The sequence below is a fragment of the Pseudorca crassidens genome, chromosome 5, assembly GCF_039906515.1.
Source record: "Pseudorca crassidens isolate mPseCra1 chromosome 5, mPseCra1.hap1, whole genome shotgun sequence".
Taxonomy (NCBI): Eukaryota; Metazoa; Chordata; class Mammalia; order Artiodactyla; family Delphinidae; genus Pseudorca; species Pseudorca crassidens.
In genome coordinates this window covers 74,552,825-74,578,954 of record NC_090300.1, presented here as the reverse complement: position 1 = coordinate 74,578,954, position 26,130 = coordinate 74,552,825, and the positions used below count along the sequence as shown (strand labels likewise).

Below are 26,130 nucleotides of genomic sequence, written 5' to 3'. Positions count from 1 at the left end.
AGTCATGAAGTTAAATGATGAGAATTTAACAAATTCTATATTAAGGTGCATTTTCTTTTATAATATTCTCTAAGATCATGAGGTAGGATTCATATCTGATTATCTGAGTATTCACCAACGTGCCTAATATAGGATCTAAAATAAAGTAGTAATTTAGTAACTGGACTGTGGAATGAAGGATGTAGCTACTTATACTCTACTCCAGAGAGAAGTTTCTTCATTGTATTCTTATCCACGTTGAATTATTTCTCATCAAGAAATTCAACTCTGATTTTTTTCTTAAAGGAGTTTACTGACCACGTGATCATTTCCCTCCCAAGTCCTACTAACATGATAGAAAAGAAAGTTTCAGAGAAAACTAGAGAAGGAATAAGTGTAGATGAGAGATTTCTATATATTTCTGTAAGTCATAAAGTAAATGGAGGAGTGGTAGCTGAATCAGCAGGATAGAAGAAGCTATAGCTTATACCAAGACAGAGAGATTGCAGGAGGAAAGCTGGTTCACCCTGTAGAACCCCGGAGAGAACGAGACTCTGATATGCCATGTACTGTGGAAGGTGGAGATGAGACTGAGGACAGTGAACATAGGAGTGGACTGACAGCAGGCACAGAAGTTGGTTCCCTAGGTCTCCCTATCCTTCCCCTTCCTCTTCCTGAAATCTTAACTCCACTCTGGACAGAAAAAGGAAAAAATGAGGGATCAAGAAAGAGCTCTTGGCCCCCAAATTTACTTTTTAAGAAACACCTGAGATTTATTTTATTTTAGAGGAGAGGTCCCACTACCTAATGTAACCCAGTTAGACTCCAAGCCTCCCATTTCAAATTCTGAAAACTCTTCAAATCCTTGGCTGATGTCATGTATTTACTGACTGTTACAGATGGAGGCTGAAATAAATGATTCCATATTCAACTATTACTATAGTATCCTGTAGGCAGTACGTACTAAATAAATGTCTACTAAACTAAAATGCTTACAAGCTAAAAAAGTTTTAAAAATATATGACTAACAAAAAATTTTAAAAACCAACAGAAGAGTTGGAAGATAAACACATTGTTTTAAAAAAAAATGGAGTTGAAAAACTGGAAGAAGCAGCTAAAAGATATAAAAGTAGTTACCTCTGAGAAGGAGAAGGGGTGGGGTGCTGTGAAGACAGGAGCTATTGGTTTTCAGTACTATAAACTTTTGGGTTCTTTTTGATTTTTTAAACGTGTGCATGTATTACATTGATAAAACTTAGAAATTTCAAAACGAAGCAATAAATCCAACTGTTGAGATTATATGGATACACTTTAATAGTGACTTTCTTCCAAATCCAGAGAGAGAAGGTGGAGTCAGAGTTAACATTTCTGGGACTTCTCATAATGGAGAATCACTTGAAAAAGGAAACAAAACCAGTCTTGAAGGAACTGAGCTAGGCCCCATCAGGACTGCGATGATTACCGGTATGGGTTTCAGGAAGACTGTCAAATTACATGTATCCCAGGCATAAGCAAAATACCATGTGAGCTGAGTGAGTTCATGTAACTGAGGCGGAGAGAACAAAACTTGGCTGTCAAGTTTGTTACCCTCTGCTCCAGTTACCTGGGAACATGTGTAGCTCCCCCACCCCCAGCACGACCCTGAGCTTTGGAGACAAGGACCGTAGCTCATTCTCTTTGTCTGATGCCCTCTGTTCCTACCCAGGATCTGTGCAGAGCTAATAGGCTCACAACAAATGTTGAAAGAAGAGAATGGGATTCTCATCAAGAACCCCAGTGAGACCTCTGTGTGAAGGGGGCGAGACCCTGCTGAACTGTCCTTCAGGGCGGTGGGGTAGGCATGGCCTGTGATGATCAAATCCAACACGGCCAGCCCTAAGTGCTTTTTTTCTTTACTTAATTGGAATCCAGATGCCAAGAATAGTTTTATGTTATCAGACGAGGCCCATATAACTTTCACCACTGACAGCTGTCAGTCTTCTGAGGATTAGTCGTAAAGCACTTAAATATTTATTTATTCACTTGTGCATATTTTGGAAATATGCGATGATCTGGGACATGATGCGGTTATGGGAGGGAAATGCAGACGTAGTGTTTGGGCACCCATGACAGATAGGCCTGATAAACGGTTATGAAAAAAGCAGAAAGCGATAAATGCCCCCAAGAGCACCAACAATGTGGTACAGTCACTCGGAAGAGGGAGAGCTCAGTTCTGGATGCTGAGAGGTTTCTACACAAAGCAAGCCCACTTTCTTTGTCATCTAGGTGACAACCTTCAAACAGCCATTACTGTTGCAAAGAATTCTGAAATGATTCCTCGAGGGAGCCACGTGATCCTTGTTGAAGCCAATGAACCCGAAGAGTTTGTCCCTGCCTCCGTGACCTGGAAGCTGGTAGAGAACCAAGAGCGTGGGCCTGGAAAGAATGTGAGTGAATGTTGCAAAGTTCCTGCACGGGCTGGGGCAGATGGAATACAGCCCTAACCCTGGGCAGCTCTCTCTTGGCATTAGAAGTCACCACAGTAAAAAGCCCTCCCATCTGCCCAGAGTTTTACTGTTTGAAAAGCTTTTAGCATTTCCGCCAGCACTTCTCAGTCTTGGCCTCACGTAGAAACGACCTAGAAGAGTTTTTAAGCTTCCAAAGCCAAGACTACGGATTCAATCAGAATCTCTGGGCTGGGAACTGACATCAGTCCTTCCCCCGGTGATTCCAATGTGCAGATGTGGCTGAGAACCACATCTTGCTTGTACCTATATCCATTTTTAATAGAGATGGTATACTTTAAAATTTTTATTTTATTGAAGAATAGCTGATTTACAATGCTGTGTTAATTTCTGCTGTACAGCAAAGTGATTCAGTTATACATCTATATATTCTTTTTCATAGTCTTTTCCATTATGGTTTATTACAGGATACTGAATATAGATCCTCACTACTTTTTAATAAAGAGTCCACTTATGAGCTTAATGCCTCTCCTGAAGGTTTGTCATTGCAGGAAGAAGTCGCATCATAGTCTCAGGCTTTCCTGCTCCTCTCCGGCTCCCTCCCACCCCACTTTCTCTCCTCGACTTCCAAGAAAAGCACAGGGAATCCAGTCCCTGCCTCAAGTGAACACTTTACAACAAGTCTTTGGTTGGCGGTTTTACAATGGAGGTTGGAAGGGGAGGGGTGTATCACCTTGCCTCCCAGTCTAGTACATCAAAATATTTTTTCTTCCAAATACAGTGCTTCCCCCAGTGAATTCCTCTAATGAAGAAAAGGTTCTCATCTTTTATACTATCTGAATTTAGAGTCCTACCTAAATGTAAGACCCTCTGAAAAATGTTGCATCAACAGCCATTACCAGCTATTGACATGATGAATGCATACACAGTCATCAGATGCTTTCTCCTGGAGCTTAGCCAGCTGGGGCTAGAACCCAGTGATAGGGCTACACTGACAGGTGAAAAACAGGACAGAGAGCGTTTCAGGAAAGGAGTAGTGCTGGTGCAGGGGTCACAGGATGTGGAAGAGGATCTGGGCACTGTGAGGGAATAGGTTACCTGTGGGGTGGGGAGAGGTCAGGTTAGGCTCTGAAGAAAGAGTCTACCTATTGTACAGGGAAGAAATTGGGGCATGATTTCTGAAGGAATGAATGGTAAGAGATCTTAGGAAACAAAAGGTTGAATGAAGAGGAGAAGGAAGAGAAGGGAAGAATGTTTCCTCTTCTTCCTTGGAATCACTCATTGGTACCTTGGAATGATTTCCTCAGTAGACTGACATCACACGTATTATTTCCCAGAATAAGATACAGAGCATCATGTTGCCGAAGTATTCTCTGCTCATGTAATTTGGGGGGGAGCATTTTGAGTATCTTCTTCATATGAGTCTAAGTTCTATGGGTAAATTCCATATTGTATATTTGCTGGTCCTCACCCTGTTGTGTAACATGAATACACTTCCTTCCATAAAATGTAGGAAAGCAACAACATTCCTTAAGAGCCAATGTAGAAATAATGCCCTTTTGAGTTTAGGAAACCTACATTAACATTGGAAACAGTTCAGTGCCTGATGGAGAAAGAGGGAGCTGTTACCATTTCGCAGTGAGTGGGAAATCATACCAAGTGATATTGCAGCATTTCAACAGCTTGCTTCCAAAAGTAAGTACTGGAGAAATGATGCGTTTTATTTTGCTCCTCAAATTACTGAGATAAAAAAGGGTAAGAGAACAGTGAAGGGGACGATCAGCGAGGTTATCTCAGAGTTAGGAAATAAACACCCCCAAACAGGCACTGCGCTTTCAGGAGTTTCCCACCCCCCTAAACCTCCTGGTCCAGCACATGAGCATGGCCTCCTGTCCAGCTTTTGAGGCTGGTACTGCCCCTCGCCCCGCCCCTGGGGCCAGTCCAGCCCCTGCGTCCTTCCTTCCTCCCTCCCGAGCAGAGAGAACCTCCAGCTAGTTCCAAAGACGCTGCCTGTTTTCCGTGTCTGTTTCTCTCTGAAAGTCACCAACTCATGTCAGGCTGAACTCTATTCCCCTTCCTGCCTGGATTCTTAAATTACAGCAGAAGGAAACAAAGACTTCATGGTTTATTCTCAAAATCATTTGTTATCTTGTCGCTGTGTGTGTATTTTCAAATAGTGCCCTGCAGGGTTGTGCTGTCAGTGGGAAGGAGATAAGTGGAGAACCGAGCCCAGGGCAACAACCATCTGTTAGCAGTGTCTTGAAAGTCCTGTCGCCTTACCAGTCAAGGACCATAGAATCTAGACCCCCCAGGCTTCTAGAAAGCCGTTAGTGCAGTTCCTCATTGGAGAGACTGGAAAGCTGAGGCTCAGAGAGGTTGTCTCTTGCCTAAGGTTTGCACAATTTGGGGCAGAGCTAGGAATAGAACCCTGATTCTCAACTCATGATCTATTGCTCTTTCCTCTGCTTAGTCTTCAGTTACGGAGACAGTGTTTATTAAAAAGAACTGTATTTCCTTAAGCGTTTTAATCTTATATGCTCTTCTGCTTTTTAGTTACTTTTTATTCATTAGCGCTTACCCCATCTTGGAAAAATGGCCTGGAACAAAGTAATAGACTTGTGATGGAAAACTGAAAGTGAAAGTTAAATATTTTTTCTCTTTTTTCCCCTTCCTGACATTTGGTCTAATGTCACACCACCCAATGCTATATTAAAACGGTGGTCAGGAGTCATTTTTCAGGACTGTTCTTTTATTTTAAAAGTGTTCAACTTTCTAATCTTCTTGAAATCGTTGTTTTTCTCTTTAGATTCTGGTGAATGGAACAATTTTTGCAAGAATGTTCCCTGGGCAGAAATCTAGCCTCATTGAAGAATTTCAGAAATTAAAGTAGTTGTTATTGCATGAAAAGTGTGTATTTGTTATTTATTGCTGTGTAACAAATTACCCCAAATCATAGTGGCTTAGAATAACATCATTTTTTTTTTTACATTGCTGTGGGTCAGGAATCCAGGTGTGCTTAGCTGAGTCTTCTGGTTCTAGGTCTCTCACAGGTGTAATGAGGTGTTGGCCATGACTGTAGGCATCTTGCAGGGGAAGGATCTGCCACCAGCCTCACTCATGTGTTGTTGGCAGGATTCAGTTTCTTGTGGGCGGTTGGGCTAAAGAGTCTGTTTTTTACTGGCTGTTGGGCAGAAACCACCCTTGTTTCCTTGCCACGTGGGTCATTTCATAAGGAAGCTCACAGTGTGTCAGCTAGCTTCCATGAGAGAGAGCAAGTAAGAAGAGTCAGAGGGAGAGAGAAAGAGAGGGAGAGAGAGAGGTATGACCATTTTTTATATCTTCATCTTAGAAGTAACATCTTATCCCGTCACTTTATTCCTTTCATTAGAAGCAAGTTGCTAGGTCAAGTCCACACTCAAGGGAGGGCATTAGACGTCATGAATACTAGGAGGTGGGCCATTTCAGAAGCTGTCTACCCCGGACAGCATTCCTTCTGTGGCCCATAGGGCATATCTTAGAGGAAGATCCCCTGCTTGGATATAGAGTATAGAAACAACAGGGGTTTGTACAGCTCAGAGTGGAAAAAAGTGGAGAAGTGTGAGAGTTATCACCTGGAATTATTTGAGGTTGGTCCATCAGAAGCTGTGTGAATAATTTCAGGTCCTCCAGGAAGGAGATGAAATGGCATTTTCACTGTTTTGGGTATTGAGGCCAAAGTCAGAAAAAGAAAAAGTCCTTTCTTATCTCCTTCAAAAATACAGATGACCAAGTCACATCAGAGTGAAACGGTTCTTCTTGAGACCAGACCTATGTATTACTTGCTGGGACTGTTACAATTTCTGGACTGCAGATTTCTGGAAAGTGAAAAGGAATGGAGAGTAGTGAAACTTAGATAATTGCTGATAAGTAGTAAATAAAATCAAGAGACTGCCTTTGACTATTATTTTTTGTTGCCCAAGCATTCTTAGGGAAGTTTCCAAAACTGCTTATTAACTCCCATAATGCCTTGAGGCTGGGTTAGTAACAAGTGTTTAAAATGACTATTTTACTTACATGGTCATTGTATGATATTGGCTGAAGAAAGTAATTTTACCCTTCTCAAATACCTGAGAAGTGTTGCCAACTTAAATGCTTACTTTTGAAAAGCTGTATTCCCCTAAAGAAACATCAATTCAGGAGGATATATGCTGTCTCAGAATAAGTTATCCTCTCAATTTCCAGATCTTGATCTTCATTCAGAATTTATTCTTTATTCAGACAACACTAGAAGATGTAAGATTCCTCGTGTGATATAAAGACTAAATATGTACCTTACGCCTGAAGAAAGGAAGCCATTTTCAGCAAATGTGTATAGTCTTGATATGTACATGAACACAAACAAATGTTTATAGGGTGATTTTCATATATACTAGCCAAATAGTAGGTTAAACCGTATGAATCTGTTTACATGTGACAATTTTTTTTTTTTTTTTTTTTTGCGGTACGCGGGCCTCTCACTGTTGTGGCCTCTCCCGTTGCGGAGCACAGGCTCCGGACGCGCAGGCTCAGTGGCCATGGCTCACGGGCCCAGCCGCTCTGCGGCATGTGGGATCTTCGCGGACCGGGGCATGAACCCGTGTCCCCTGCATCGGCAGGCGGACTCTCAACCACTGCGCCACCAGGGAAGCCCCACATGTGACAATTTTTGACCAATAAAGATGGCCGTTTCTTATGTGTCAACTAATAAGGAAATTCTCTGAGAACTTCATTTTTCCCTGTATTGTGTTATTTCATGTGTTTTTGGCAAGTTACCACTGAGCCTTTAATAGTATTGCCATTAATCAATACCTCCGATGTATTATTTACTTATAATAGAAGACAGTGTGTCTTGCATCAGAAACTCCTTTTCTTTAGTAGTAGCTTTAAATTTTACTCTTCCCTTTATACTGTTGTGTTTGTACACCAAACTGGTATAGGTGGGGCCATGTTATCTCATTTTCACTCCAAGATGCATCAGGAATATGTGTATATATCTCTAGTTATATCTATTAAACCATTTCCCAAATGTTTCTCTCCCTAGTGTCTACATGTTAAACTTTCAGCAGCAGTCAGCAACCAAAACACAGATGGACTAGGTTGTGATCTGTGCATTAGGGTGTGGAAAGTGCTGTGATTATGACAGCACACACTTCAGCTTGGTCTTGGTGGATATAATCCAACAGGACTTCTTTTGAAGTGTGTGATCATCTTTGTGGACATCCTTGGCAGTATCACCATCACTTCCATGTGATTGATTGATTGAAACAATTTAAATATACAAGGGCATTATCCCTCTGGGAATAGTTATCTCCAAGTCTTTTTCTTTCAGCCTGATTCCACATGTGTTCAGGGGACACACACACACACACACACACACATCGCGTGTGATCTAGTTATGATGGAAATTACTCAAGTGAGGCATTAAGCTTAATTAAAATTAAGCATTAATTTTTCTTATCCTTTCCCCTGCAGTGATTATGTAGGCATGTGTGGAGATGGAGCTAATGACTGTGGGGTGAGTAGAAATTACTTCTTCTAATGCAGGGGGGGTCACTGATATCCCTTTTAAGGACCCCACATCTCCTGGGGTCTGACTCTTCACCCTTCTGCCAACAATCACATCACTTAATCATTCTGATGTTTGTATTCACTTCTACTGGAGTGTGGGTTGAACGTGGTTTAGAGTAAAGTGAGATGAGTCACTTCCGCTGTTTTCTAGCAACTCCTAGAATAATAAAGACAAGGGAAGGCTACATAGGCTCCCATATTTCAGACGCAAAAGGGACTTTTCAAGGCTAGCTGGTTTAAATCTCTCCTGTTATAAATAAGGAAATGAGACTCAGGGAGGTGAATACTTTTTTTTTTTTCCTGAAGTCATGCAGCTGGTAAAGGCTTAATGAAGGAAGAATTTGAAACTGATGGTAAAGCTTTGACTTATGTGTAAATTGTGTTTATCCCTGCCAGATTTCTACACCAGGGTTACTTTTTACAAGTTGGCTATACCCCAAAATTCTTACACTCAGCAAAATCATAGACCAAATTATTTGGTCATTACATACAATAGCAAACCTAAATTACAAGATTCTCAGCAGATTACTTCTCTAACACAATAGAAGGCAGTGCCTATTTTATAATCTGAGTTTCGAAGATATGGTTGAAACAGTAGCTTACTTGAAGATTGTTGTACATAAGAAAATATTTTAGGAGCTAATTTGTGGAATGAGAAGTAAAGAGAATTGCTTTGTATTTCCAAAGTCTATTAGATACTTAAGGTCTAGGTATTTGTTTTACTTCCTTCTTAAATATTTTCTTTAAAGTTCTGTGAACAGCTATGTTCATAATTAGAGATCTGTTATGAATTTTTCTGCCTCATACTTCATGAGAAGAAGCTAGTTGTTAGTCTCCTCTTCCAAATCTAGAGTGAGTACCCATTCTCATTAATTATGTGGAATTTAGAACAAAACAAATAAACTGGATGTTATAAAGGACATAGTCTCTTCCTCCGAAGAGTTCATTATCTGATGGGGGAAAAAAATCATGCATAAAACTAACCCTAACATAAAGTAGATGGTCCTAAATTACATCACAGAGATATAAAATATTAAGGGAGAAAGGAAGAAGAAGGAAATATTCTAATATTAATTGAACATGAATTTAGTGTATACTGGCCATAGTAACCAGGTACTTTGCACTTTCTACAGAGCTACAGAAATACGAAATCTCATTTTATGTTCGTACAATTCTCATAGGATTAGGGGCTCACTGGACTGCTCGTTGGCCACTCTCTGCTCTGGGCATTCTCTGGACAGTTTCTAGTCTTGATGAGAAATGAATTAGCCCTTATATCAGTGAAACAACATATATTCTGGAACGATTCTCTGATGTGTGCATCTGGTCCTTTCCTCCAGTGAAGATGCTGTATGCCCCACACTTCGTCCCAGCAGTTAGCTGGTTGGCCGGATCAGGCAGCCGGCAGCCTAGGAAAAGGTGGGAATTAGTTTTTCCTATAGTTCATGAAGGTGGCCTGATAAGTGTAAGAACTGTGATTGTAAAGGCCCTCACAAAGTTCCATCCAAATTCTGTCATCTTTTTAATAGATTTCTGGAATGAGTCCTTCCATTTTCTTATCATGTCTACACCCCCTCAACCAATACACACACACACACACACACACACACACACACACACACCACTCTTCTACCACTGGGTCATTGTTTACTTGGTGCCTCTTTCATTGGTGACTGCGTGTATCCAGGTGGCAGAGCAGCATAAACAGAGATCCAGGGGTGGGAGAGTGCAATGTTATCAACTCTATAACGTGAAGAATAGCCTCGCGCTGTTTGAAGAGTTAGAGCTTGGCCTGAGGAGTCGTGGGTGTAACATGGCTTTATCATTCCAGGCTTTGAAAATGGCTCATGCAGGCATTTTGCTGTCAGAACAGGAGGCATCTGTGGCCTGCCCTTTCACCTTGAAAACACCCAACATCGAGTGTGTGTCTCATCTCATCAAGTAGGCCACCTATCCCCTTTCTATCCCCTGACCGACAGGCTCACTGTCTGGCTCTGGACAGAATTCAACTATAATTGAAAGTGATAAGCAGAGGCTCGGGTAAAGTGCTACTGAGTATCATTTAAGGGGGCCATGAGTGTTGCTTGAGAATGCTGGTAAAAGCAACAAAAAGTGACTTATGCTGAGCTTTGAAGGACACATGGCTGTGTCATGTGGACAGTTGAAAACTAGAGTTGATATTTAAAAACCTATTGTATATCTGACTTCTCTCCTTTATTTTGTATGTTGGATGCTTACTGGAACCTTTATCTCAGGAGTTGTGGATGCGGGGGAAAGAGAAAAGGAACCCTCCACCAGAAAGCTTCCCCCAGTAGTGTTATGTCTCCAAAATACAAGTTAGTGAATACCCAAAGTGATTGCACCAGAGACTTTTACAATGGATTGGCAATTGGATTAGGGAAGGGGAAGGAATTAAAAACTGTTTATTTTCCCAGTATAGCTCCCTTACATCCACTGCACTCTCATTTCTGATCTTGTCTCTACTCATATTTTTTTTGGTCTAATTATTATCAATTAAATAAAGGTTTTATTGGCTAAATAACTAACAAACAACCATAAACCCTATGATGTGATCCAGGCCAGTAGCTATATGTAGAGATTCATGAATTATTATTCTTAACCAGTGTTTTGATTGCAATATTAAACACTCAGTATTTGTGTGTACATTTGCTCTAAATTAACATTAAAACAAATAATGACATTTTTAGGGATTTCTGCTATGGCTCAAACTTCAGGCTGACAATGGAGAAGGACGATATAACATCCAAGTAGCACATAAAGATATAAAACAATAGAAGGCCTGGTTTCTATGAAAACTCCAAGTACTGGGCCTTGAGACTTCCCTGGTCGTCCAGTGGTTAAGACTCTGTGCTTCCACTGCAGAGGGGCACAGGTTCGATCCCTGGTTGGGGAACTAAGATTCCACATGCCACATGTCACAGCCAAAAAAAAAAAAAAAAGAAATTTATTCATACAGTTAAGAATAAAACATCAAATTTTTTTTCATTTAACATACCCTTTTTATTGAAGTATAGTTGATTTGCAATGTTGTGTTAATTTCTGCTGTACAGCAAAATGACTCAGTTATACATACAATTACCTTTTTTTTAATATTCTTTTCCATTATCACAGGATACTGAATATAGTTCCCTGTGCTATACAGGAAGATCTTCTTTATACATCCTGTATATAATAGTTTGCATCTGCTAATCCCAAACTCCCACTCCATCCCTCCCCCCCACCCCACCCCCCCTTGGTAACCACAAGTCTGTTATCTATGTCTGTGAATCTGCTTCTGTTTCATAGATAAGTTCATTTGTGTTGTATTTTAGATTCCACATATAAGTGATATCATATGGAATTTTTCTTTCTGACTTGCATCAGGTTTTATACTGTGTGCATAAATTTTTTCCCTCTGATTTTTCCTGTAATACTGCGGGGTAACTTCAGGCCATCTTCACGGCCGATGGTCTGGAGCACATCACAGAATGTTGAGGTTTATACAAAAAAAGACAACCATGAAGATCTCAGCAGGTACCTTGGTGCATCTGAATGTGCAGCGGCCGTTGGGAATTACCTAAATGTGCTAGTCTCTGAGTGGCTACAAAGCAGCAAGACAGCTTGACCCCTCTCCCTGAGTACTGGGTGCCTGTACCTGTGTCCTTCATGCCCTCAAACAACATCACCTCCCCTACCTTCAAAGCAGCTTCCCTTGCTAACTCCCATGTTTTCTGCTTCTGAGGACCATTTGGTCCTTAGAGTCCATCTTTGAGGCTCAGAACATCAGAGTGCTTTTAACTCTTTCCTCTTTCTCATCCCTGGCGAGCCAGGCATTATGTTTTAGTGGTGTGTCTTTTGGAGAGTCTCTCCAAGCCTTACCCTTAATATCTCTATTGCCTTAACCTGGTTTGTGTCATGGTGACTACATATCCAGAGTGTTTGGGACACTTGCCAGACTTCATGCTTCCCAGCATCAACACAACCCATGCAGGTCTTTTAAAATATTGTGCTTGAAAATGTGGTGGATTAAGAATGAGACAGAGCCTTGAGCTGGAGGGCTCACATTCCAGTAAAGGGTATAGATATATGCAGATGTAATTGCATAACACAGAATCTTCTGCCTGATAAGTAATAGGTGCTCAATAAATTAGCTTTAAATAAATGAACGTCCCAATAATATAGTCATCGTTCCAGTAGTTCAGGATGATAACTCAAGCCAAAAGGGAAGGTTTCAAAGGAAGGTTGCAATTTGAAGGATGGATAGGATGTATGGAAATACGAAGGAGGTGGGAGGGAATTCCAGGTGGGGGAATGGAGAGCCATGTTCAGAAATGGGGTTTTCATTGGAGGGTGCAGGGACCTGATAGCCAAACTGGGCTGGAAGGCTTCTCAGACGGGATCTGTGGAGGGGAAGCTGGAGTGCCAGGTGTGGAGGCCTTACATAGGGGGTTCAAACTCCAGGACGGTTGCACCAAGTGCCTACTTGATTCATCCAAAAGACAGTGGCACTTGAACTTTGGATGCCCTTTCTCATGCCCAGTGCATTTCTGGAGGCAATATACTGTTTTAAAATACAAGTCAGGGGGTTTCCCTGGTGGTGCAGTGGTTGAGAGTCCGCCTGCCGATGCAGGGGACGTGGGTTCGTGCCCCGGTCCGGGAGGATCCCACGTGCCGCGGAGCGGCTGGGCCCGTGAGCCATGGCCGCTGAGCCTGCGCGTCCGGGGCCTGTGCTCCGCAACGGGAGAGGCCACAGCAGTGAGAGGCCCGCGTACCGCAAAAAAAAAACAAACAAAAAAAACAAGTCAGGATGTTAAATTTCTCTAGCGGCAGATGGCTTAGTAAGACTTCAGGGTTAGGCTGGTTTTACCCTTGCTGTTCTTGATGCGTGCCTGGTCCTGAGAAAACATCCTCTAGAGGAGCAATGAGGTACAGTTTTAGGTACATGGGTCCAGATCCACAGGTTTCCATTTTTATTCTTTGAAACATGATTGACTTGTTATAGTTCAAGTCCTTTAGGACAAGGCCTATGCCTTATTCATTTCTCTGTTGCTGTGCCTACCACGGTACCTCAGAGCATTTGATGAACGTTTGTGGAATGCATTAAGTAAATGAGTGAGCCGCTTAAAATTCACAACCATTTGGAATAGCAGTCATTTTAGAGGCCCATGCCAGGTGTGGAGGCCTCGTATAGGGGGTTCAAACATTCTTCATGCCTTACCATTCTAGATTTTTGCACTTTTTTGTTTTTTTAAATCCGGGTGTCAGTTTTCCTGGAAATGTACAACTGTAAGAAAAAAGGATGAAATCACAAAGTGCATGTCAGAAAACGATCCAGGCTTCACATGCTTGCCATTCTCAGCTGGTCTTCTGCTCCACCCTCTGCGCTGAAAACAAAAAGGCAGTACCTCGCAGCCTGGTAGAAAACATCCACCCAAAGCATCCTGGCTCATCTCCCACCAGAACCTTCTCATCTTGTCCAAGACAATGTGGTTGTTAGTTTGGCTCTTTGGGTTTTATTTCTCATGTCCCTGACCTGTTGACGATGTTTGAGCAGCGGTGTCCATGTCACTGGGAACTGGAAACCAAGAGGATGTGGGCTGCCTCCCATGTGGATTTGCTTCTGCCTTGCTTGTCAAGAGGAGGCTGCAGGAGGGCTTGTTTGCCAAGTTCCCCACTCCTCTTACTTTGGCCTGTCATAATCCACCACCAACCAGACCCAGTTAAAGGAATAACAGTTCAAACAGAATTTTTTAAAGAGGGTAATATTTACTTTTTTATTCTTATGTATTTATTTATTTATTTATTGGCTGTGTTGGGTCTTCATAGCTGCGTGTGGGCTTTCTCTAGTTGCGACGAGCGGGGGCTACTCTTTGTTGAGGTGCGTAGGCTTATCATTGCAGTGGTTTCTCTTGTTGCGGAACACAGGCTCCAGGCGCCCAGGCTTCAGTAGTTGTGGCACGTGGGTTCAGTAGTTGTGGTGCACGGGCTTAGTTGCTCCACGGAACGTGAGATCTTCCTGGACCAGGGATCGAACCCGTGTTCCCTGCATTGGTAGGTGGATTCTTAACCACTGCACCACCAGGGGAATCCAGTAATATTTGCTTTTTTCTTTTTTATTGAAGTATAGTTGACATACAATATTATGTTAGTTTCAGATGTACAACATAGTGATTTGCCATTTATGTACATTATGAATTGATCACCTTGATAAGTCTAGTAACCATCTGTCACCATACAAAGTTATTATAATATTATTGACTAGGGACTATTTACTTGCTAAGCTGCAATTTTTACCATTGTCTTTATCTCTTTGGGTTCCCATACCAGCTCACATTATTACCCTGTGTTCTTCCTCGTGTATTGAAGCCAACAAACCCATTTCATCTCAAATATTGGCGCCACATCTACTCTCCCTATGATGTGAGAGCACCTGGCCCTTAGCTTTATGTCTCTAAGGGACTTTAAAACACACACGGGGAGCAAGTGTTGCTAGGATGGAATGAATCACAGGCGAGTCAGTACTTGACATTTTGCACCTTGTCACAATGTATTGTGTTTATAATGTTCATGTTAATCTTCTTAATTCATTGCAAGCTAGTTGAAAATAAGGACTGTGCCTGATTCATTTATATCCTCCATGACTCTGAGCACAATGCTGGCACCTTATAAGCCTTAAATAAATGTGAACTTATGAATCAGTGGGTGAGGTAATGATTGAAGGAAAGAATGAGTAAGTGAATGAGTGGTTAAATGAATAATTGAGAGGATGAATCAGTGATTAAGTGACTGTATATCAGCAGGCTATTAAAATGAGCTCCTTTTAAAATATAAAAGAGACTGGGAGATATGTGTCATATATAACCAGTTACTTTTATGTTTTCTTAAACAGAGAAAGCCTCGCTGCTCTCGTCTTATCCTTGGGGGTGAGATCATGTATGGTATAATCCACTTTATGGGTACATCACTGCTCTACTGGGTATGAACCAAAATAATTTCTTCCTAGTTCTAATTGCATTTATATCCCTTGTTTATTTGGGGGAGGTGGTGCAGCTCTTACACAGGATTTAATGTTTTATAAATAAATGACATTTCTCAAAATAGATGTCTACAAACTTGAGAACTTGATATAGCTGTGCATGAAACACAGAGCTAGAAATAAGTAGATGTGGCTCCGTTTCTAGGAGTGCTGTTCTTCTCTAGATAACCTGAGACACTTGACCTCCTCCAGCCTCTATTTCTTCACTTAGAGTATGGAGAGAGCATCAGGGGAGCCTAAATATAACTCAGCAGGAAATGCATCCGTCTCCAACTATGGAGTATTTTTGGCAGACTAAGAAGAGATAAAAAGAATGAAAAGTTGTTGAATTTGACTTTGAAGGGCTCAAAATCTGGAAAAATTCCCACACCGGAGCTTTAGTTCTGAACTTGCCCAGAACTTACACGTCATTAGTAAAGGATTAACAATTCTGTAAAAATGTTTTGAAAAGACTTTTGAAATGAAATGATAAAAATAATCATCTAAGAATTAATTAGCTATATGGAAGAAATATGTATAGGTTGAAAGTAATCTGCATCAGTTCAGTCATAACTTACTCTACAGTAAAATGATCCACCAGGCTCAGGGAACTCTGTGGGGAGGGAATTATTGTACTGCTTCCCTAAGACATTTGAGTGGTGAAAGCAGGGACCACAGGACTCCAGCCTCAGTGGGCTATTGATTGCAAGAAGCATACACAGAGGCTAAGGGCCAACTAGGTGGGTAGAAACAAGAAATGGATTGGGAGTCAGGAAACCTGGATTCAAGTTCTGCCTCTATGACTAAAAACAAATTAGATCTTGCCCTTGGCCGAGCCTTTATCTGCCTCCAGGAACTCAGGCTGACTGATTTCCAAAGCCCTGGATAGTTCTCTGAAAACTGCTCCCAGAATAAAAAGTAAAGCTGTCTTTGAAAAGCCCTGTTCCATCTCAACCTGCTTATATATAATTTTACCATTCTGAGGGCAAAAGAATATGAGAAGGAAATGTAAAAAGACAGAGAAAGAATTGGAGGATGAGAGGAACACTGAGAAACTATTTGCGTTCTCTGAAAATTACAAAAGCAGAATTTCAGTTCCAAAGTCTCCATGGATAGAGTTGGAACCAGTCTACTCTGAAACCATTCACTCTGATGGTCTAGACCTAAGTAAGAGTGCCCTCCAAGGACCTTCACCTGGAAACATCTTGACCTTGAGTTCCCTCTCCAAGGGACCAGAAATATTTTCATTTGCGTCAATGTGGTCTGTAATATGCATAGAACCAGATTATGATTTAGTGCTCAGTCAATAGCTATGAAGCAGAGAAACAGACTTGGCAGCAAAAGGTATTGCAAGGCAAGTTCCTGGAGAGTATCGAGCTGACTTTCATGTTTAAATACTTCAATTCCATAAATGTGAACTGAAAAGGAGTTCTATGTCTACACAAACCTTAGAAAGGCAGGTGGTATACCAGAATGAAGTCTGCAATGGGCTTTCTTGGGGTGGGGAACTTGTTCAGTTTGTGAAAGTAGACGGACTCCAAGAGAATGATGTTGTGAACTCAATCCATGGATGAGGATGGAGAGAAAAACGTGTTGAATGATTTGAAGCCTTGACTTCAAATTTTAAGTATGAAGTCCCAGAAGAACTTTCAGGCTTTAATATCTTATGTTGAGAGTTCAACTATCCAGGCTAAGTCTACAGCTGCAAGAATTACTATGGCCAATAAGGAGGGTGTTTCCCAACTGACTGACTCTCATTGCTAATATGGAATTAAGTTAAACACTGGAAAAATAGTGATTTGGTTTTATTCTATCCAATGAGATGCTAAAGATGTTAGGTAAGTTCCTTTCTTCCTAAAGTGGGGAGAAAAGTAACAGCTGCTTCCTGACTACTTTCGAGAACAGTGTTGGGAATGATAAAGACAATATGACACTTATGTTTACTTATGTTTACTTTTCTTTCCTTTTCAGCAACTACAGCTCTTCAGAATTTACCAGTATCTCATGCCAGATGTTGCTACTACCTTGATGGTCTGTTTAACAAGTAAGCTCTTTAGCAAAGTAAACCATATTAGTTGCATTTATCCATGAAATTCTAGAACTATTCATACAGATAAGAGGTTCTGACAATGACACATCTTAACTACCAAGACTTCATTACCTGTGAATTTTTTGAAAGTGGTGTTGGCAGTAAGTTGAGGCTTGAAGTCCTCAGACTTGGCGTTAATATGTCCTGATAGAAAATAGGTCTTAGCCTTACAAAATTGTCAATGCATTCTCAGTTCTTTGTAGGTTTGTGTCTTGTACAAAGAAAAATGTGCAAGAAATCCGGGAAGGGAAATCTTTGAAACCCAAAGGTCATTTTCCATTATTCAGCTATGCTTCACATTGACGTGAAACCAGACTTTTTCTAGGTCTTTGACGTTTGAGAACAAATGCTGTCGCTTTACTGTAGTGGAATTCTCTCAAAAGCAAGGTGCGGCTCACAGCAGTTATTGCTTATTTCCTTCCTTTGAGATGACACTGATAAAGTATTTCCTACCAAGGAACTTAGAGCTTGATACTAACTCTTAGTAAGTGAGAAAGGTGACTGCCTCAACAGAGAGCAAAGAAAAAGAATGATATACTCACCTCCTTTTCCTTGTTCAACAAATGAAGTGTTACGAAAAAACCCAGATAAAACATGCAGCAATGCAGGATATTAACAACCTTGAGAATTTCATGTAGCATCTTTTTTTTTTATAAGCAGATATTCATTTTTAATTATTATTTATTTATTTATTTGTTTTTGGCTGTGTTGGGTCTTCGTTTCTGTGTGAGGGCTTTCTCCAGTTGCAGCAAGCGGGGGCCCCTCTTCATCGCGGTGCGCGGGCCTCTCACTATCGTGGCCTCTCTTGTTGTGGAGCACAGGCTCCAGACACGCAGGCTCGGTAGCTGTGGCTCACGGGCCTAGTTGCTCCGCCTCATGTGGGATCTTCCCAGACCAGGGCTCGAACCCATGTCCCCTGCATCGGAAGGCAGATTCTCAACCACTGCACCACCAGGGAAGCCCCATGTAGCATCTTAGAAACATGAAAGTGATATTGAGGTCATGTATTATATTAACCCAATGACAAAATTTACCAGTGTCAGGGATGTAAGTAATATCAATTTTGATTCTTAGGGTTGAAATGTCTATTTATAGCCCTCTAAAATATTTTCTATGTGTTATTAATATTCACGTGACTGGATAATTTTGAATCCTTGATATTGCTTCTAGAATGTTCGCTGTTTTTTAAAGGAATTTGCATGATTTACTTGTGAAGATGGACAATGATGTTAAAAAGAAAAAAAGAATACCAGGATGTTCCAAGAGCTACGCTAGCAGGCAGTAGCGTGAAAGTGAAGGCCACGGCCATCCTCTACCACGTCCTATCTCTGCAACCTTTGGGAAATTATTTACTAAATAAATAATTGACTCATATGAAAGGTCCTTATAAGGTTGTGAGGATCAGATAACATACCACATGTAAAGTGTATAGTACAGTGCATCACACCCTGTAAGCCCTCATTACAAGATGAATGATATTGTGCTACACCCATCCTTTTTGTCTTTTTTTTTTTGAGATGACTGACTAATTTGGTGAGCCCTTGAAAAGACTTAGCCTGTGTACAAGTAGACTGATGGGAAATTCAAAAACATGGGTGGTAGCCTTGCCACAGAATTGCCAGATGACCTTGAGCAAGTTGTTCTGAGCTTTTGCATACTTAATTCCATGATGCTGGTTATGAATTTGACTCCCAAGGTAATGGGTATACTTTATGCTTTCCCATGGCAATAGCCTGCTGGCTCTCATGCCAGTTGGTCATTCTGTGAAACTTACCCTCTCATCTCAGAGCGAGTTTGGTGGGAGAGTTTGGATGACTCAGGGCAGGACCCCTGTTACCAGTGGGAGAGAAAAGTCTCAGAAGGGTGGTAGATCAGAAGCATAGTGTTCTATTTGAATGACAGCACTTTATCAATTATTATTCAACAAATGTGTAGCTGTCTAAGTAAATGGTGAAGGTGAAAAAAGAGGGTGGAAACTGCTATCTTTGTTTGTTTTTACCACCTGCCTTCAAACACTATTGCTTTCCCATCCCTGCAAGTTCAGTCATCCTACAGGCAAATCATTTCCTGGTCAATTCTAGGTATTCAAATGACATCATCTTTAGCTATAAGAAGTCCAGGTATTATAAATTAACATTTCATGTTTTCATCCAATGCAAAGTTTTCTTCCCCAGATGAAGCCTGACCTATGGCTTGGAGCAGGCAGTGGGAGAGAAGGCCATGGTCTCTATTTTCCTTTGTTTTCTACTTTCACCCCTGCTTCAGCAAATATAAGCAGCAGGACCCCAGGACTTTTTGCTTAAGTGGGGGTACTCTAGTTCTCTCCTGTCAAGTGCCCTCTAACAGGGTAAGCATCTAAACTCAGGCACTTTGCATGGGGCTCACTGGTGAGTTCTTGAGTTCTTCAGAGATTCCCAGTCCAGCGCTCTAGACTAGACCACGCCCTGACATGTGTGGCCCTCTCTCCTCTGACCCCTCAGGATTTCTTTCAGGATCTGCCTTCTAGTGGTACATATCACAAAGCCTTTTTCTTCTGCTGGGCCCTCTAGCCTCAGCTGAACAGTCCACTGGGCAGATTCCTTCCAAGATAGCTCTAGCCTGGCTAGTTTCCATCCCTTCTACTTGACGTACCAGATAGTAGATGTGTAGCTTGTTCTCACTGCTGCCCCTTCTCTCTTCCCTTTGATATTACAGGAAGGGGAATGAGAGCCATTCTCCACCCTGGCCACTTCAGGTCTCTCCTGGAGTGGTTTTTATGACCTCCTTTCATTTGTGTTGTGATGCTGGGAAGAAAACCACAGTTCTTGCTTCTCCTAACAATTCCCGTTAAAGAATCTCTTGATCATCTCCATGGTTTACTCTCATATAGTCTGTACATAGGTAACTGGGGGAGGGGGGATGGCATGCTTACAGTTGAAGGACCAGTGTGGATCCCTCTTGGTAGGTACTATGGAGATATGGTAGTCATCTTTCTTTACATTAAATTGGCACTTACCTCTCACTGTCCTCAAATATGAGGCTCAGCAAAATTCCCCAGACAAGAGGAAAATCTCCATTCAACCTCCTCTTAGAAGTGTTCATCTCCTACTATGTGTTACGCACATTAAGTACCTGGGCATTAAAAGGCTGATCACTGATGTATAGAGTTTAGTGGAGGATTCACATACATGAATGGATGAAATACAAGTCAAAAATAGTGAGTACCAGAAAACAGCAGATGCTTTTGGAGTTTGGAAAAAGGGGATATTGTTTCTGATGATCTGCAGTTAAGGAGGAGATGGCAATGTAGAAAAGAGAGATACTGGGATGGCTTCATGGAAGAAGTAGCATTTGCACCAAAATAGGAAGGGTGAAAAGATTTCAAATATCTTTTACCAAAAGAAGGGCATTTCAAGTAGAAGGAAGCAGCATGAGCAAGAGAGAGCTGATAAATATAGGGGGTGAGTTTTTCAATTTGACCACACTGTAGGGTATGTGGAAAAAAACAGCAGGAGATAAAATCTGACGAAGTAGGTTGGGTCAGATCACAGAATCTTGACTGACAGGCTGATAACTGTGGACATTTATCTGCAGACATTAAGAGTCATTGACGATTGGACGATCAATGTAAAATCACTCTCACCAAGGCATCTATATTTCCAGGTTCCCCAGTTAGGACTTTGAACCTAAGCCTGAATTAGTATGGGACAAAGAAAATGCCATAACATTAAGCTAAGTGAAATAAGCCAGAGAAAGATAAATACTGTCACTTATATGTGGAATCTAAAAAATATAACAAATTAGTGAACATAACAAAAAAGAAGCAGACTCAGATAGAGAGAACAAACTAGTGGTTACCAGTGGGGAGGGTGGGGACGGGCACTAAAGGGGTTGGGGTACAAACTATTGGGTGTAAGATAGACTACAAGGGTATATTGTACAGCATGGGGAATATAGCCAATATTTTGTAATGACTGTAAGTGGAGTGTAACCTTTAAAAATTGCATAAAGTTTTTAAAAAATTAATTTAAAAGACCATAATGAAATAAATCTACCTAGTACATTCTCTTAGAGAATGTTTAAAAAAAGACAATTCTATCACATTATTTATTTACTTGCTTATCTATCCACACCTTGCCTTGTTCCCACAAGATTTTATTTTATTTTATTTATTTTTTTAACATCTTTTTTGGAGTGTAATTGCTTTACAGTGGTGTGATAGTTTCTGCTTTATAACAAAGTGAATCAGCCATACATATACATATATCCCCATATCCCCTCCCTCTGTGTCTCCCTCCCACCCTCCCTATCCCACCCCTCTAGGTGGTCACAAAGCACCGAGCTGATCTCCCTGTGCCATGCAGCTGCTTCCTGTTAGCTGTCTATTTTACATTTGGTAGTATTTATAAGTCCATGCCAGTCTCTCACTTCATCCCAGCTTACCCTTCGCCCTCCCCATGTCCTCAAGTCCATTTTCTACGTTTGAGTCTTTATTCCTGTCCTGCCCCTAGGTTCTTCAGAACCTTTTTTTTTTTTCTTTTTTAGATTCCATACATATGTGTTAGCATACGGTATTTGTTTTTGCCTTTCTGACTTACTTCACTCAGTATGACAGACTCTAGGTCCATCCACCACACTACAAATAACTCAATTTCATTTCTTTTTATGGCTGAGTTATATTCCATTGTATATATGTGCCACATCTTCTTTATCCATTCATCCGACGATGGACACTTAGGTTGCTTCCATGTCCTGGCTATTGTAAATAGAACTGCAATGAACATTGTGGTACACAAGTCTTTTTGAGTTATGGTTTTCTCAGGGTATATGTCCAGTAGTGGGATTGCTGGGTCATATGGTAGTTCTATTTGTAGTTTTTTAAGGAACCTCCATACTGTTCTCCATAGTGGCTGTATCAACTCACATTCCCACCAACAGTACATTAGGGTTCCCTTTTCTCCACACCCTCTCTAGCATTTATTGTTTGTAGATGGCCATTCTGACTGGTGTGATGTGACACCTCATTGTACTTTTGATTTGCATTTCTCTAATAATTAGTGATGTTGAGCATTCTTCATGTGTTTGTTGGCAATCTGTATATCTTCTTTGGAGAAATGTCTTTTTAGGTCTTCTGCCCATTTTTGGATTGGGTTGTTTGATATTGAGCTGCATGAGCTGCTTGTAAATTTTGTAGGTTAATCCTTTGTCAGTTGTTTAATTTGCAAATATTTTCTCCCATTCTGAGGGTTGTCTTTCAGTTTTGTTCATGGTTTCCTTTGCTGTGCAAAAGCTTTTAAGTTTCACTAGGCCCCATTTGTTTATTTTTGGTTTTATTTCCATTTCTCTAGGAGGTGGGTCAATAAGGATCTTGCTGTGATTTATGTCATAGAGTGTTCTGCCTATGTTTTCCTCTAAGAGTTTGAAAGTGTCTGGCCTTACATTTAGGTCTTTAATCCATTTTGAGTTTATTCTTGTATTTGGTGTTAGGAAGTGCTCTAATTTCATTCTTTTACATGTAGCTGTCCAGTTTTCTCAGCACCACTTACTGAAGAGGATCTCTTTTCTCCATTGTATATTCTTGTCTCCTTTATCAAAAATAAGGTGACCATATGTGTGTGGGTTTATCTCTGGGCTTTCTATCCTGTTCCATTGATCTATATTTCTGTTTTTGTGCCAATACCATACTGTCTTGATTACTGTAGCTTTGTAGTATAGTCTGAAGTCAGGGAACCTGATTCCTCCAGCTCCATTTTTCTTTCTCAAGATTGCTTTGTCTATTCATGGTCTTTTGTGTTTCCATAAAAATTGTGAAGTTTTTTGTTCTAGTTCTGTGAAATATGCCATTGGTAGTTTGATAGAGATTGCATTGAATCTGTAGATTGCTTTGGGTAGTAGAGTCATTTTCACAATGTTGATTCTTCCAATCCAAGAACAGGGTATATCTCTCCATCTGTTTGTATCATCTTTAATTTCTTTCATCAGTGTCTTATAATTTTCTGCATACAGGTCTTTTGTCTCCTTAGGTAGGTTTATTCTTAGGTATTTTATTCTTTTTGTTGCAGTGGTAAATGGGAGAGTTTCCTTAATTTCTCTTTCATATTTTTCATCATTAGTGTATAGGAATGTAAGAGATTTTTGTGTATTAATTTTGTATCCTGCTACTTTATCAAATTCATTGATTAGCTCTAGTAGTTTTCTGGTAGCATCTTTTGGATTCTCTATGTATAGTATCATGTCATCTGCAACAGTGACAGCTTACTTCTTCTTTTCCGATTTGGATTCCTTTTATATTTTTTTTTCTTCTCTGATTGCTGTGGCTAAAACTTCCAAAACTATGCTGAATAATAGTGGTGAGAGTGGACAGCCTTGTTTTGCTCCTGATCTTAGTGGAAATGGTTTTAGTTTTTCACCATTGAGAACAATGTTGGCTGTTGTTTTGTCATATATGGCCTTTATTATGTTGAGGTAAGTTCCCTCTATGCCTACTTTCTGGAGGGTTTTTTATCGTAAATTGGTGTTGAATTTTGTCAAAAGCTTTTTCTGCATCTGTTGAGATGATCATATGGTTTTTCTCCCTCAATTTGTTAATATGGATTATCACATTGATTGATTTGCATATCCACAAGATTTTAATGCAACATACAAAGGCCACTAATAAGACAAGATATAATATATGAAAGGAAAAATCTAGGACAAAAGCAAGATGAAGTCAGAAAAGTCAATTAAGAAAATGCATGTCTTGAAGTCCAATTTGACCTTCATAAGTTTAGAAGCCATTTTGAAAGGAACTTGTTGTAACTGCACCCCTGTTCTTTTCAGTAAGACCCACTCAAATTAGATGAAGAAAATTGAGGAAGGGACATGTTTAAGAACCTAATTCTCAAAAAAATTCTGAGAACAGAAAGTTGAAAGCATCAAGGCTTGAGGAGGGCTAGAGTCCTCTTTCTTTATTTCCAAGAGACCATCTTCTGTCTTTCTTCTTCTTTCTATCCTTCCTGTTTTCATCTGACTTCTACTCATTCACTTTGCAAATGACCCCAGATGGTGACTACTGTTGAGTTTCCATAACCTTTCTGCGTGTCCTACTACAGCCAAGTAGCTCAACCTCTCAGTGTCATTTGCAAATCGTTTGGAAAGAAAATTTATAAACTTCTCTTGGGTAAGATGCCCAGTCGAGGCCAATCATTTCTATGAGTGAAGTCATGTAATTCAGCTCCATTTGGGCCAATTGCGCCAGCATATTGGAGGAGGCACAGTGTACAGAGAAGAAGGCTGTAGGAGGGATTGTATCTGTTATAGAAATACCTCTCTTAAGTTCCATCAGTGCTTCAATGAGCCCTTTCTGGGTCTTGGTCCCCTTGGAGAATCTGATGGAAGATAGAAATCTTCTCACCTTAAAAATCTCCTGAGGCACAATCAAAATTTTGCATGTAGTTTAGATGAGTTCACAAAACTCCTGAAATTTGACTTATGTGACTTGAAATGTCCATAACACAAGTAAGCCAACTATTTAGGAGAAACATACCTCCATAATATCCAAATGATGACGAACAGTTAAAAACTATACTTTGAGAATAGAATTTAAAAGCTGCTAAGTCCTCCCATACAGCAGGCTCTGTGCTAGGTTCAGTAAGGAACAGAAAGTGGAATGAGACAGAATTTCTTCTCTTAGGGAGCGCACAGTCTGCTGAATACATATGTAAACAATTAAACTTAATGCCAGACATTCTGAACTATAGCAGCAATATGGGTAATGTGCTGAGGAAACTCTGAGGAGGTAATGATTAATTCTGAATAAAATATAACACTTCACAAGTTTTTATTCCTCTGCATGCAATGTGATATATGTATATCTCATCATTTTAGAGAAACCTAGACAATTCAGAAAAGTTCTTCTAGTTGCTGGTAAACTGTTCTGCTGCCTGAGCTTGTATTCCAGGGCTCCTCATTTTATTCTTTTCAATTCATGAGCTCCAAACCACTGCAATCTGCTGTAGAGCAGAGAACATGGGGCTTTACAGTCAGACAGACTTGAGTTTACATCACCACCATGTCACTCACTAACTACGAGTCTTTAAGCAAGGGATTCTAGTTCTCTGAACATCAGTTTCTTTACTGGTAAAGAAATATACCTATTTCGCATTGCTTCTTAAAGAAATAACGATGATGTTTATAAAACACTTAGCACAGCCTCTGGAACCTAGTAGGGACTCTAAAATGGTTGTTATTATTTTTATTTTTATTTATAGTCAAGTATACAGATTCCCTGTCAGAAAGTATTAAACATCTCTATTAGGGGAAAAGTGAGAATAATCTCTATGTAAGGATTCTGTATCTATTGCCACAGTAATTGCCATAGTAATGCTGCATAACAAACCACTCTCAAAACTCAGTGGCTTACAATAGCCTCGTGGTTTTATAAGTTGACTACCCTTTAGTTGATCTAGGTGGGCTTACCTGAGCCACTCTGCTTAGGATGTAGATTAGTTGGTCTTGGTCCAGGCTTTGGGTTTAATTCAGGTTTGTTCCTCATTTTTCTTTCTGGGGCTGGACTGAATGGACAAACCTGAGCATGCTATGAGTACAGATCAAAGACAGCAGAGCCAGAGAGCAAGCCCAGCCATGCAAGCGTGCCTCAAAACTGCTAACATCTCTCTGGCCAGAGAAAATTACACAGTGAACACCATAATTAAGGGGAGATAAAGTACACTTTGCCACAATGAGGCCAATAATTCAATCTTCCACAGTCCCTGTGTAAAAGAAAAGGCAGAAACTACAATGAACATCTGAGAAAGAGAAGACCAAAGAGGTAGAAGCCAGATGCCCAGAGGTGCAATTACACGTCTTTTCACTACCCACAGCCTCTCTATGAACTCTGTGGCCACATTCTACCTTGGATACGGGACTGCAGAGAGAACTCCAAGCACTGCAGCCTCTGCTTTCTATGGCTGCAGAGCGGTCTCCTTGCACCCCTCCCCCAGTCTTGACCACAGTCCACATTGTGTACCTCTTCTCTGTGTGCCCATGCAATGACTTCT

At 40.7% G+C, this 26,130-nt stretch overlaps 1 protein-coding gene across 1 annotated transcript in view; it reads left to right on the top strand.

Annotated features, from left to right (window-relative positions):
• Positions 1-26,130, top strand: part of ATP13A5 (ATPase 13A5) — a 101,363-nt gene that overhangs the window by 62,080 nt on the left and 13,153 nt on the right. The window contains 10 exon segments of the mRNA XM_067737156.1: positions 1,298-1,417; positions 1,420-1,443; positions 2,245-2,405; positions 3,993-4,118; positions 5,230-5,309; positions 7,914-7,956; positions 9,841-9,950; positions 14,899-14,933; positions 14,936-14,985; positions 16,996-17,068. Of these exon segments, the coding sequence (XP_067593257.1) occupies positions 1,298-1,417; positions 1,420-1,443; positions 2,245-2,405; positions 3,993-4,118; positions 5,230-5,309; positions 7,914-7,956; positions 9,841-9,950; positions 14,899-14,933; positions 14,936-14,985; positions 16,996-17,068 (822 nt within the window).